Source organism: Chrysemys picta, chromosome 14 (assembly GCF_011386835.1).
Source record: "Chrysemys picta bellii isolate R12L10 chromosome 14, ASM1138683v2, whole genome shotgun sequence".
In the NCBI taxonomy this organism is placed as follows: Eukaryota; Metazoa; Chordata; order Testudines; family Emydidae; genus Chrysemys; species Chrysemys picta.
Window position 1 is genome coordinate 15,603,334 of NC_088804.1, and position 13,769 is coordinate 15,617,102.

At 37.8% G+C, this 13,769-nt stretch overlaps 1 protein-coding gene across 34 annotated transcripts in view; it reads right to left on the bottom strand.

Annotated features, from left to right (window-relative positions):
- The window catches only part of CHD9 (chromodomain helicase DNA binding protein 9), a 186,344-nt gene that overhangs the window by 94,560 nt on the left and 78,015 nt on the right, over positions 1–13,769 (bottom strand). For all 34 annotated transcript variants that reach the window (XR_010592546.1, XM_065567062.1, XM_042852265.2 and 31 more), the window contains one exon: positions 9,326–9,437. Coding sequence is in view for 33 of the 34 variants with exons in the window: in XM_065567062.1 (XP_065423134.1) it covers positions 9,326–9,437 (112 nt within the window). In the remaining variant the exon portion in view is untranslated. The remainder of the gene's footprint in view (positions 1–9,325; positions 9,438–13,769) is intronic.

Sequence of the window (13,769 nt, forward strand, 5' to 3'; positions counted from 1 at the left end):
CTGTATTTTCTAAAAATTATCAATTTGATCAACAATGTTGCTACTAGAGCTATCGATTAATAGCAGTTAACTCACGCGATTAACTCAAAAAAAATTAATCATGATTAATCGCAGTTTTAATTGCACTGTTAAACAATAGAATACCAACTGAAATTTATTAAATATTTTAGATGTTTTTCTACATTTTCAAATATATTGATTTTAATTACAACACAGAATACAAGTGTACAGTGCTCACTTTATATTAATCTTATTACGAATATTTGCACTGTAAAAACAATAAAATTCACCTCAATTCACTTTATACAAGTACTGTAGTGTAATCTCTATCGTAAAAGCGCAATTTACAAATGTAGATTTCTTTTTGTTACATAATTGGACTCAAAAACAAAATGAAGTAAAACTTTAGAGCCCACAAGTCCACTCAGGCCTACTTCTTGTGCAGCCAATCGCTAAGAGAAACAAGTTTGTTTACATTTACGGGAGATAATGCTGCCCGCTTCTTATTTACGTCACCTGAAAGTGATTACAGACATTCGCATGGCACTTTTGTAGCCAGCATTGCAAGCTATTTATATGCCAGATATGCAAAAGTTTCGTATGCCCCTTCATCCTTTGGCTACCATTCCAGAGGACACGCGTCCATGCTGATGACACATTAAAAAAAAATAATGTAGTAATTAAATTTGTGACTGAACTCGTTGGGGGAGAATTGTATGTCTCCTGCTTTGTGTTTTACCCGCATTCTGCCATATATTTCATGTTATAGCAGTCTTGGATGACGACCCAGCACGTTGTTCATTTTAAGAACACTTTCAATGCAGATTTGACAAAACACAAAGAAGGTACCAATGTGAGATTTCTAAAGATAGCTACAGCACTCGACCGCAGATTTAAGAATCTGAAGTGCCTTCCAAAATCTGAGAAGGACGGGGTGTGGAGTATGCTTTCAGAGGTCTTAAAAGAGCAACACTCTGATGAGGAAACTACAGAACCCAAACCACCAAAAAAGAAAATCCTTCTGCTGGTGATATATGACTCAGAAGATGAAAATGAACATGCGTCGGTCTGCACTGCTTTGAAAAGTTATCAAACAGAAAACATCATCAGCATGAACGCATACAATAAAAATGAATATAATTATCACAGACTTTGGTATACAGGGAGAGCATATAAGTGAAAATAATTATGCACAAGCCTATTGGAATGGAGCTGTCTCTCTATATTAGATGGTCCTTGTCAAAATGGGGGGGGAGTGGGGGGGTTATGCATGGAGAAACCACAAATTTACAGATATCCAAATGCTACAGCATAATTAATAAAACACATTAGTCAGCTCTCTCTGAAAGAGGCATTTCAGGAGAAAATGTAGGCAATTATAGAAAAAATGACAGTTTATCAGTATGAAAAAAGAAACTGGAGGGGATTTAAAGAGAGCTAGATAAAAGGTCAACTGTTCAGTCAGATATTTCAAATCCTAGAACACTTGCAATATAAAGGAACAGATGAAGGCAAGAGCAAGTGCTGAATAAATACAAATCATAGTGGATCAGAGCACGGGCTTAAAGATAAGAAAAAGAAAGTGAAGGGACATACGAGTAAGAAACAAAGATTGATTAAAAACACAGATCCTAGTCTTCACTAAGAAAATATTAGCTAGAATTTAACAAAACTCCATCTAGTCAATTACAAAGATTTTTTTTTTTTAAGCAAAGTTATGGACAGGTTACAGGAAGCATCATAGGGAGACATAAGTTTCCTAAAAATGTATTAGTAACCGTGAGCTTTTCAGAGACAAATCATGTATGTTTAAGATACATGGACTGAGTAATATGTGTATATAATTAAGACAAACTAATGATTTAAGACTAAATTTATAAAAAAAATGTGGCACATTTAATACAGAAGTCAGCTGGAAAACTAAACATGTCAACTGAATTAAACAACATGATTCAAAAAAATCATCCCAGAATATAAAAACAGGACAAAAATCACATGTTAAAGTCTGAAAGCTAAATGAAAAAATGAGGTTGAACAGCCTTGCAGGTTTGTATGGGATAGTGACAGGATAGCAGCAGATGAATAAACATTTAATGATATTTCAAAAGGGGATCTCAGCTAATATAAATAACTACAGAAGAGTCAACTTGCTGTCCATTACAAGTAATGTTTTCCTTGGGTTTATCTTTCTGTAGTAAAAGGATACAGTTGATAAGGCAGGTGTATTCAGGCTTTCTAAAAACTAGAGAGATTGTACTGATCAGATTTCCACATTGTGACAAATCACCGAGAAAAGGTTCATTCAATCACTCATTACCGGTAAGCTTTATTTAAGACAGGCTTTCAACTAAACCTATAGGGAGCCATTCTGGGAAACTGAAGCGATTTGGTTTCTCTAGTATAGCTATCAGGGTCATAAAGAATATTTGCAAAATACTAAAAGGGGTCAACTCTTTTTTATTGCTATTTTCTGAAACTATAATCAAGTCATGAAAAAAAAATTACCTTTGGATACACAGATTACATTTCACTGGATGACACTTTATGATCATTGATTGAACTTTGGAGATGAAACTGCCCTAAGACACAAATGATGCATATCTCCAAGGAGAGATTTTATTATAATAAGTCTTAAAGCAAAGTAGTTATAATTTTTATTCCAGAACTGCATACACTGAAAACCACCTCTTCAGAAGAGTTCATCTATTTTGGAAGCAACCAACTGTACATAAACAATGAGCTGCACTACAACAAAATACATCAGGGAAACACTTCAAAGGATCTAAAGAAGAAAGAGAAAGCCTACTCCAACAGTAACTGAGGATCTTTGAGAGAGTCAACTCTACATTTTGACACTTGCTTCTGAACTTAAGGACTCTTCTAGAAACGCAATGCCAATTGGAAACTCACATGTAACCTCAGATTGCCAAACATTTAGAACCGATGTTATAAGAGGCCATGTGGTCTCCAACTGCTTCAGTTTTTCTGTAAAGCCCCTGAGTCCTTATCAAAGTAGAACACAGAGAAAATAAGAAAGGTGGATAAGCAGTGAGAGTATGCAGAAGCAACATTCTTAAAAAGCCACATTTACTAGCAAGTAATCTCTATGTATTCTTTCAGGTGGCATCTGCATTTTCCTGCATGTCTGCACTTAGCTAGCAGTACCGCACCCAAGAAGGTGGGCTGAAGAGTTCCCATTCCACAAGAACCGAAGTACTCACTGGGAATGCCAAGTGAGGAGATTACTACTGCATAAAACAGAACTCCAGGTAGCTAACTACTATTACTATGCTATTACCTGCTACAGTTGAAATGATACTACAGTAGCCCTAATACAGTCAGTTTTAAGACCAACTGCTACTGACAGGTGTCAAGATAGACTTTTATGCACTGAGTCAAAGGCCCAAGGAGTGGAAGATGACTAGGATTTCGTTGGTTGCAGACAACCTCAGGGAAGAAATGACCATTGAAGAACCAGTCATCCAGATGGGGAAGATGACTATTCCTATTTGCCGCAGATTGGCTGTGACAACGAAGACGACCTTTGTAAAGACTCCAGGTGGCCAGATGGCTGAAGGAAAGTACTCAATACTGATAGTGGTTGTTGCCGATGACGAACTATAGGAAGCATCTGTGAGCTGGATGCACTACCATATGTAAATATGAAGGCCAAGGGCCACAAATCACTCTCCTGGATCGAATGATTGTATTACTGCTGTTATGGTTACCATCTTGAATTAATGTGTTCAGAGTCCAGGATTCATCTCCATCCTCCTTTTTTCTTAGGTATCACGAAGTACCTGAAGTAGAACTATCTGGAGAACTATCCAGAAGAAAGAGGGAAACTGATTCAGTTGCCCCCAAGAGCAGGAGGGTTGTACGTCCTGCCTTAGGAGAGCCTCATGAGAAGGGTCCCTGAAAAGAGAGAGCGAGGAGAGATAGTGGGTAAAGGGGATGGAGGTGAAATGACTGGCACAGCCTGATGTCATGACTTCTGGAATCCCTGTGTCTGTTGTGATGTGCTTCAAGAAAGATTGAAATAAAGATGATGTCTTGTAGAATGTCTGGTGGAGTGGTGCAGCGTAAAATCCAGATTGTGAAATGACTCAAGACTCGACAGAAGGATCAAAATGGTTGTTCAGAAGAAACTGCCAACTGAGACGTGACAACAGATGGTCCTTTCTTGTGGCGTCTGGGCTTTTTCTTGGGTGGTCCTACAGTTCTCTGGGAAGTCTGGCAGGGGCTCGTCTGAGACGATTGGGCTGTGTGACCTGCTAATATTTTTCTTGGTTGCTCAGCAATCAGAGGGTTGCTCTAGAATTCTTAATGAATGAAAGGATTCATCCGTGTTATCACTGAAGAGCTTGGGGCCTTTGAATGGAAGTTCTTCCACTATATTCTGGACTTCCCTGGGGAAGGAGGGCTGTAGCCATGAAGCATGGTGCATAGCTATGTCAGCTGCATCCAAAGAAGCTTGCAAAGAGGGTTTGGCAATCCTCTGACCTTCAGTGACAAGAGCCTGGAACTGGGTCCTTCTGGTTTTGTGGCCAATAATTAATAAAAGAGAACTTGCTGAAATTTGCATAGTCATATTTAGCTACCATGAATTGTAACACTGCCAAAGAACAGCTTTTTTCAGAAAGGTCGAGACACACAAACTCTGTTTCTCTCATTTACAACATCAACACTAGGGAATTCAGGAAGAGGTGGAAAAAGAAATATTCTGAGCCACTGGCAGGTACACAGTCCTTCTTGTCCACCCTCTTGCAAGTAAGCAATATAGTGTCTGGTGTCTGCAATATTATTTGGGCTGGTAACAGAAGAACATAATTTCTAGGTAAGGCTATCTCGCCTTTGGGAGAAGTGTGTAGGATATCTGCCAGGGCAGGTTGTGGTTCCTGGCCTCTTCCAAGGAGATTTATAAGGATTTGACTATGACCTTCAAGAGCTCTTGGAAGACTGACATCATTTGCAAAGGATGGGAGAAGAGGCTACCTGCCTTGTCTGGTGAGGAAGAGGAACTTGTTAGATGGCACTGCCTTTTCCTCAACTTTTGAGGGTCCTCTTGAGGAAGGTGGTCTTGAGGTACAGGTGACTGCACCTCTTGGCAGTTCCTCTTTTGTCAGGATACCTACTAAAGAAATAGTCTCCATACAGGACCTTAGATTCCAAAAGGCCCACTGTGGTGGGTCATAAGGGGAGGAGGAGGAGCTCTGAAGGTACTCCTGCCATGGAGGTTGTCAGATCAGTTGTCAACTGGTTCCTAGAGTCTCTTCCTTAAGATATACCTCAGGGAAGGGAGGTTCAAATGGGGTGCAACTTCTCTCATCTGTCAAGTCGCAGCTTACCATTGGCTAGATTTTTTTGTTTTGTTTTGTTTCCCCCAGCTAGTCCTTCATGTCTGGGAGGCAGAAAAATTTCTCTCAGTGGAGAACTTCCAGAACTGAAGAATATTCCTGTCCTATACTTGTTAACTGAAGATGCCTGGTTAGAGCCTGTAATCATCTGGGGCATGATTACACCAGTGTGTAAAATCTATCACAGAAAACCATCAGCAGATATGGACATTTTTATTTACTATGATGCAGTTTGTACCATGAACGTAAGATGGCTTTAGACCTAACAGTAATCACAGACATGGAGGAAAAGGAAATAGGCAGAAATGACTAAAAGGGACTACTACAGGGAAAACTGGATCAAGGTTGGTTGTTGATGGAAGGATACCTCACAGGTCCCTATCAGTCTGAGCTCTTGTCCAAAATGTTGGCCAACTGGCTTATGAGGCAGAAACAGATAGTCAGAAAAAGAAAAATATGCTTCTTTTGTACAGCACAGCACACATTTAGCTGCTGACAACTCCAGATAGTTTAACACTTTCCTAGTTTGTTTGCTTCCTCATTCTCCTATTTGTCCACTTCAGGCAAAGTTTTGGAAGCACTACTAGCTCATTTTCCTCCAGCATCACCTGGATAATGAAAGCCCAGTAAGTTCTGTTCTTCCTTGGATGAGAAAAACTTGGGCATTTCCTTGCATGGCCTATAGCTACCATATAGATATACTTCACTACAGGTTGCTGAAGAAACCTATATCATTGCATTCAATGATGGAGGATTACCAAGAGGAATATACCTCTGCCTTCTACTTCTTTCTGGGCTTGCCAGACATTCCTGTGCAATTTGTGGTCTTGCAGCAACTCAATGAAAAGGATCAACTCCTAGCAGGGAAGTCTTCAGGACAACAATGCATAGCCTAGGCAGAAGATCAATGCTTAGAATCTGAAGGACCTCCCAGCGCAGAATATTTAACATATTGCTTAATTTACACCGGGTGACTGACTGACCTGTGACAACAATTAATGTCCACAGACCAAGAAAAGAAAATGGCATTTAGTGTACAATAAAGAGCTACAAGTTAATAAAAACTGATGACATCACTACTTGGAATATTAAAATATCTGAAAAGCTGGTAGAGAATTAATTTTATTTATCATAGGTACTGTTTAGAAGAGTAGTCTTATTATTTTAATATTAAAACTAAACAGACTATCATCAGCTCAATATATGCCATCCTGTACAACAATTTTTCTTTTTAAAACTAACCAGTGAGAATTTTCATCTAGATAAGGACTCATCACCTTAGGTTTCATCTAGATAAGGACACCTACATCTATGGCTTCATGCAAGTCTATGTTGTTTTTAACTTCCTTTTGTTAGGAGGTGTTTATACTCTTCTGCAGCATGACTTCAAAAATTTGCTAGACCTTGCCAGTCAAGGTATATAAATAACAGGGCTGGCAAGTGATTAAAAAAATTAATCGCGATTAATTGCGTGATTTTAAAAATTAATCGCAATTAATCATACTGTTAAACAATAGAATACCATTATTCGATTAGTTTGGGACATTTTCAACATTTTGAAATATATTGATTTCAATTACAACACATTGATTTCAATGTACAGTGTCATTTTATTTTGATTTTTACAGTGCAAATATTTTTTAATTCACCCAATAAAAGTACTGTAGTGCAATCTCTTTATCATGAAAGTTGAACATACAAAAGTAGAATTATGTACCAAAACAACTGTAGTCAAAAATAAAACAATGTAAAACTTTATAGCCTAAAAGTTCACTTAGTCCAGGGGTAGGCAACCTATCGCACGCGTGCCGAAGGCGGTAAACAAGCTGATTTTCAGTGGCACTCACACTGCTCGCGTCCTGGCCACCGGTCCGGGGGGCTCTGCATTTTAATTTAATTTTAAATGAAGCTTCTTAAACATTTAAAAAACCTTATTTACTTAACATACAACAATAGTTTAGTTATATATTATAGACTTATAGAAAGAGACCTTCTAAAAATGTTAAAATGTATTACTGGCACACGAAACCTTAAATTAGAGTGAATAAATGAAGGCTCAGCACACCACTTCTGAAAGGTTGCCGACCCCTGACTTAGTCCTACTTCTTGTTCAGCCAATTGCTCAGACAAACAAATTTGTTTACATTTGCAGGAGATAATGCTGCCCACTTTTTGTTTACAATATCACTTGAAAGTGAGAACAGGCGTACACACAGCACTGTTGTAGTCGGCATTGCACGATATTTATGTGCCAGATGCACTAAAGATTCACATCTCTTCATGCTCCAACCACAATTCCAAAAGACATGCTGATGATGGGTTCTGCTCGATAAACATCCAAAGCAGTGCGGACCGAGGCACGTTCATTTTCATAGTCTGAGTCAGATGCCACCAGCAGAAAGGTTGATTTTCTTTTTTGGTGGTTTGGGTTCTGTAGTTTCCATATTGGAGTGTTGCTCTTTTAAGACTTCTGAAAGCATGCTCCACATCTCGTTCCTCTCAGATTTTGGAAGGCACTTCAGATTCTTAAACCTTGGGTCAAGTGATGTAGCTATTTTTAGAAATCTCACATTGGTACCTTCTTTGCGTTTTGTCAAATCTGCAGTGAAAAGTGTTCTTAAAACGAAAAACATGTGCTGGGTCATCGTCCGAGACTGCTATAACATGAAATATATGGCAGAATGCAGGTAAAGCAGAGTAGGAGACATACAATTCTCCCCCAAAGAGTTCAGTCACAAATTTAATTAATGCATTATTTTTTTAACGAGCATCATCAGCATGGAAGCATGTCATCTGGAATGGTGGTCAAAGCATGAAGGGGCATATGAAAGTTTAGCATAAGTGTCATGTGAACTCCTGTGCTCGCTTTCAGGGGACACTGTAAATAAGAAGCGGGCAGCATTATCTCCCGTAAATGGAAACAAACTTGTCTGTCTTAGCAATTGTCTGAACAAGAAGTAGGCCTGAGTGGACTTGTAGGCGCTAAAGATTTACATTGTTTTATTTTTGAGTGCAGTTATGTAACAAAAAAAAAAAATCTACATTTGTAAACTGCACTTACGTGATAAAGAGATTGTAATACAGTACTTGTATGAGGTGAATGAAAAATACTATTTCTTTTGTTTGCCATATTTACAATGCAAATATTTGTATTAAAAATAATAATGTAAAGTGAGCAGTGTACACTTTGTATTCTGTGTTGTAATTGAAATCAATATATTTGAAAATGTAGAAAAACATCCACAAATATTTAATAAATTTCAATTGATATTCTATTGTTTAACAGTGTGATTAAAACTGTGATTAATTTTTTAAACCGCTATTAATTTTTTTGAATTAATCGTGTGAGTTAACTTCGATTAACTGTCAGCCCTAATAAATAACATTAATAAACTTTTAATGATAATCATTTTTATGCCACCTTATATCCATAAACCTCAGAGCAACCTTACAACCTTAAGTTTGGTGTTGTGTTTCTTGTTAAAAGCTATCTAGTATCTTTGTATTCCTAAGATGAAGCATGATGCTCAGCATCATCACAAATTTTATGCTGATGTTTACTTTTTATTTTTTAATGACCTGATAATAGAAGTCTAGAACAAGTTAATTATATTTATATAAATGTTTCTACACATTTGTGTTGAAATTTAGACATAGTATAACTATAATCACTACCTCAACACAGCTTAGTATATTATAACACTTTTGCCATAATGAGCAATTTATCTCTTGTGCAAGGAAGAGTATTTGAATCATTGGTTTACAGACATTTGGTCCCATGTTCTACTCATTTAAGAGCAGAAACCACAGTCATAAACATCAATTTGTATAAACTCAACAGCAATAAAAAACCCTCTGCCTTCACGAATAAGTATCACTAATGTAAAAAAAATGTATTTTGGAGTTTAAATCTATAATGGTGCAGAAAAATCTTCAAAAGGAAAAGAAGAAAAATTATGAATACTGACCTGAGAGTCCTCATCTTTAAATGACCGCTGTGGAGTCTGCTTAGTATCAGACATTTCATCTGAAGACTCATTCTTTCTCTTCTGCTTTTTACCCAATGTGATTATCAGCTTGCTGTTTCAAAACAAAAGTAAGACAATGTTAAGACTGTGCATATATGTTTCTATACTATTGTGCATTTTGTATTTAATGTCTGGGACACTGTCCAGGACAAAATAACTTTAATTTCCTTACTCTTTTTACTGCCAGTACCATAGAGTTCCACCGTATCACAAACAAGAGGCAGAGACATAGGCCTACTTCTACTGATTTTGCCACTGACTTCAGTGGGAGCGTAGGACTGTACTCTTTGTTATTACTAAAGAACAAGGATGCAACTTTATAATAGTTAGCATTTGATACTACTACTGATTATATCCCCAAAAGCCTAGTGGAAACATCTGTATGTCTTGCCACAGGCAAATCTCTCATGCATTCCTCAACAGTGTTAATATTTTAATTGAAATATTTAAAAGTAAATTTATGATAGGAAAATGCGGGGCTGAGTTGACAGGGTCCTTTTAACTGTGAATGCAGAGCTACAATTTACCATACCTATCTCCTCCAAATTACAGTACCCCCTAGATGCAATAATTTCTCTCTCTGTGAAACATGGAACGTGTGATATATTTACTCATACAAGAAACTTTAGTTTGACAACAATAGTTATTACATGATTTAAAAGCCCATCATATAATATGCAAAATTCATAACTTCAAGTAAATTATTAGATGGGAAAAATATGAAACTGCAAACTTTGACTTTTTGCAATTTCACAAAAGCAAAAATTAGCGAAGCCTAGGTTTATCAACAATGGTTTCATCAGTAAACACTGCTGAGGACCAGAGCTGTGGGGCAAATTATAATTCTACAGGAAAAATACTAATTATTTCTTAGTTCAAATTCTGAAGTCACACAGAGAGGGGCAATATCATTATTTGTTTTTAATGATAGGGTGACAAAATACATGGCTTTTTTTCATCTTTGAAATCTGACAAGTGTTACTCTTCAAGTGTATTCAGAGGAATAATCAGAGTGATTACAATCAAAGAATCATGGATAAAATGATGTCCTTAAATATATACTTTACATAATATAGATTTGATAATTGCATACTATGTTAACAGTGAGAAAATTGCTTTAGCATACAAATATCTTCTCCCACTTCATGGCTCTAACTAAAGACAAGACTTTGGCCTTTCTTCACAGCCAGTACAATTATTTTACATCAAAGCACCCTGACAGAATGTGCACCTGAAGAAAGTAAAAAGCACTAAGAAAAAGGAGACTGACTGATTAGTCTTCAGCCTCACGTTTCCTCCTAGGAAAAGTGCAAAATAAGGCAGGCTGATCATAGCAAATACATTACATCTCCAACAGTCCACAGAGAAAATACAAACCCCGAAATCCTGAACTACCAATTCACTACTGTTAGTGACAATGCAATAGTTCCCAAAATATATAGCACCGTTGCATTTCAAAAAGAGACCAACATTTTTCACCAATTATTAACATCCAACCAACAAAGCAAGTATGCTTACTGGGAGGGGGAAAAGGGCTTTTAACAAGAAGTTTTCTTTCTGCTATATAATTTTGATTTCTAGTAGAAACTGAAATGTATGCTTAATTTAAAGTGGCTGTAAACATAGGCTGGGCAATTCTAAGTTCAAGGGGAACTGCTTGCACGTGTCTGTGGGACAGAAATTGGCTCGTGGCTTCCTTACACCGCTGCCCCATCATATATTCTGTTAATTCTTATGTCCAAAAATGTTATTTTTCATTATCACAAGGAATAAATTTTAAAGAATGAACACACTGATTTTCATATTCTGTTTTCAAAAGTAGTTTGCTTTCTTCTCCTTTTGTGAATACTAACGATTGTCTATTAGCATTTATTCAAACTTGAGAAGCTGAACAAGGTAGTTTCATCCTACGATTAACTGACTTTTCCACCGTATTCCAGCTTCATTTTCCCTTCAAACACAATCCTCCAGACCTCCATGGATCACCCAAACTTGTTTATTCAACTTTCCTGGTTGATTGCCTAATGATGTCTGGAAAAGTTTTTATGGAAAAGTGTTTGACTTGGATCACTGCAACGTATGGCCTAATCTAGACTAGAATTTAAAGGTATGATATCAGCATGTTAACTAGCATGTTTTAGAAGTATAGTGTAGACAAGGCACACTGCATATAACACATGCTAAACTGGTTAAGTTAAAGCAGTGGTTCTCAACCAGGGGTACATATACCCCTGGGGGTAGACAAAGGTCTTCCAGGGGTATATCTATTCATCTAGATATTTGCCTAGTTTTACAACAAGCTACTTAAAAAGAACTAGTGAAGTCAGTACAAATTAAAATGTCATACAATTAATTGTTTAAACTGCTCTATATACTATACACATCATGGAAGTACAATGTTTATAGTCTATTGATTTATAATTATATAGTAAAAATGAGAAATTAAGAATTTTTTCAGTAATAGTGTGCTGCGATACTTTTGTATTTTTATGTCTGATTTTGTAAGCAAGTAGTTTTTAAGTGAGGTGAAACTTGGGGGTATGCAAGACAAATCAGACTCCTGAAAGGGGTACAGTAGTCTGGAAAGGTTAAGAGCCACTGAGTTAAAGCCTCGACTTCCCCCCCAGGCTTCAACTAGAGCATTTTATCATGCTGAAGGCAGTCTTGTCCACATTAGACTTCTAAAACATGTTATAACATGGGGCAACATCAGACTTTTAAATCCTAGTCTAGATGATCTAGGATTGTAAAGAATTTAACAGTACCTGGGGAAATCCATGAGGTCAGAACAGTCTAAACATCTAATTCTGCCAGCCTCATGTTGAGTGGTACCTTGCTCCACAAATAATTCCATCAATTTCAATAATCCAGATTGTCCCCTTTAGATTTACACATGGAAGAGACACTCCACACACTGATCTCCCAATGCTGTGCTGAAGTGGGATGTGTGCCAACTGCCACCTGGACACTGTCCCCCGCATCCCATATAGACTCCAAGGAGACTTCTCTGTGGATAGGTGAGGAGACTGGGAGTGCGGATGGGTTTTGTTTTGTTTTTACAGTGGGATGTTGGAGTGGTCTGGGAAGCAGCAACCATGGATAGTGAAGCTTTATTGGAGTTGTGCTGCCAAACAACCAAGAAGGGAAGAGCCAGGTGGGGGCCAGATCTGGTTCAAAAGCACAGAAGTGTCTTTCTTTGTGAATCCGTCAGCATCTGCCAGGGATTTGGGGACCATTTAAAATGTGTGTGTAATTGGGCTAGTAGCCCATAGGATAACACACACATCACAGAGCAGTGTCTAAACAGATTTAATATTTGTATACATTTATTTACATAGTCTTAACAACCAATCTTATTTTGTATCCACATGTTTTTCAGCAGACTCTTAGATATAAGAGCATTATATTTTTGTACTTTCATGGAAACCTAACATTCTGCAACTAATTTTAATCACTTGGTCAGCTAATGCCATAAAAACCACACTAGCTTCTTTTCTCTTCACAGAAGTGACACAGAGATGATTTGCTCTTGTTCACCATTTTCATACAGAAACATTTGGGATAGAAGAAGAGAAGAGTAGTAAGGGATGCAGGCTCGAATTCATAAACAATCAGTTTACCCTGGTGGCAGTCAGAAGACTAGGCATTGGTTGAAAAACAGGAATCCTACAAACTCCAGTAAATTTTCTGAAGAAATGACTAAACACATAGAAGAACCATCTTCTAGCACGGCATTCCTCCATATGCGCATTAACTCTCCTGTAAAATGAGCAGTGTAGCTACTATGTGAGATGACTGTCAGAGAGCTTGCTAGAAACAAGTCCTACGTCACCTGGATTTTATAACACCATGCCTGGGGTTCACGTCCTGCTTTGGTTATTTGTTGATTTTGGGAGTTGCTTGTTGTTCAGCAAAGGTATGGTCTCTTTCTCCAACCCATACTTGGCAGAGGCGGTCAAAGTTTCCCCAACCCCTGCCTATCGCTGAAAGAACTAGTGGTCTGGGTGGACGGAGAACAATATTGATGAGTTAGAACTGAGTAAGTGCGGCGGGCAGGTTCTTCTAGAACAGTGGTCTCAAAACTTTTTTGACCGTGCACCCCCTGCCGCGCCACAGGGCCTGCTCTACCATTTTTGCCGCCCCAAGCAAAAAAGCCGCTCGGACTCACCCCCGAACTGACAAAGCAAAAAAAAAAAAAAAAAAAAAAAGAGCCTGAACTGACAAAGCGTCGCTGCTCCCCACTTTGGAGACCACTGACTGTACAAGAAGGATGGAACTTGAGGGCCATTTCTGACCATGAGCCAAAAAGACAGGGAACAAAGGGTAGGAATTAATGGTAAATTCTCAGAATGGAGAGGGGTAACTAGTGGTGTTCCCCAATGGT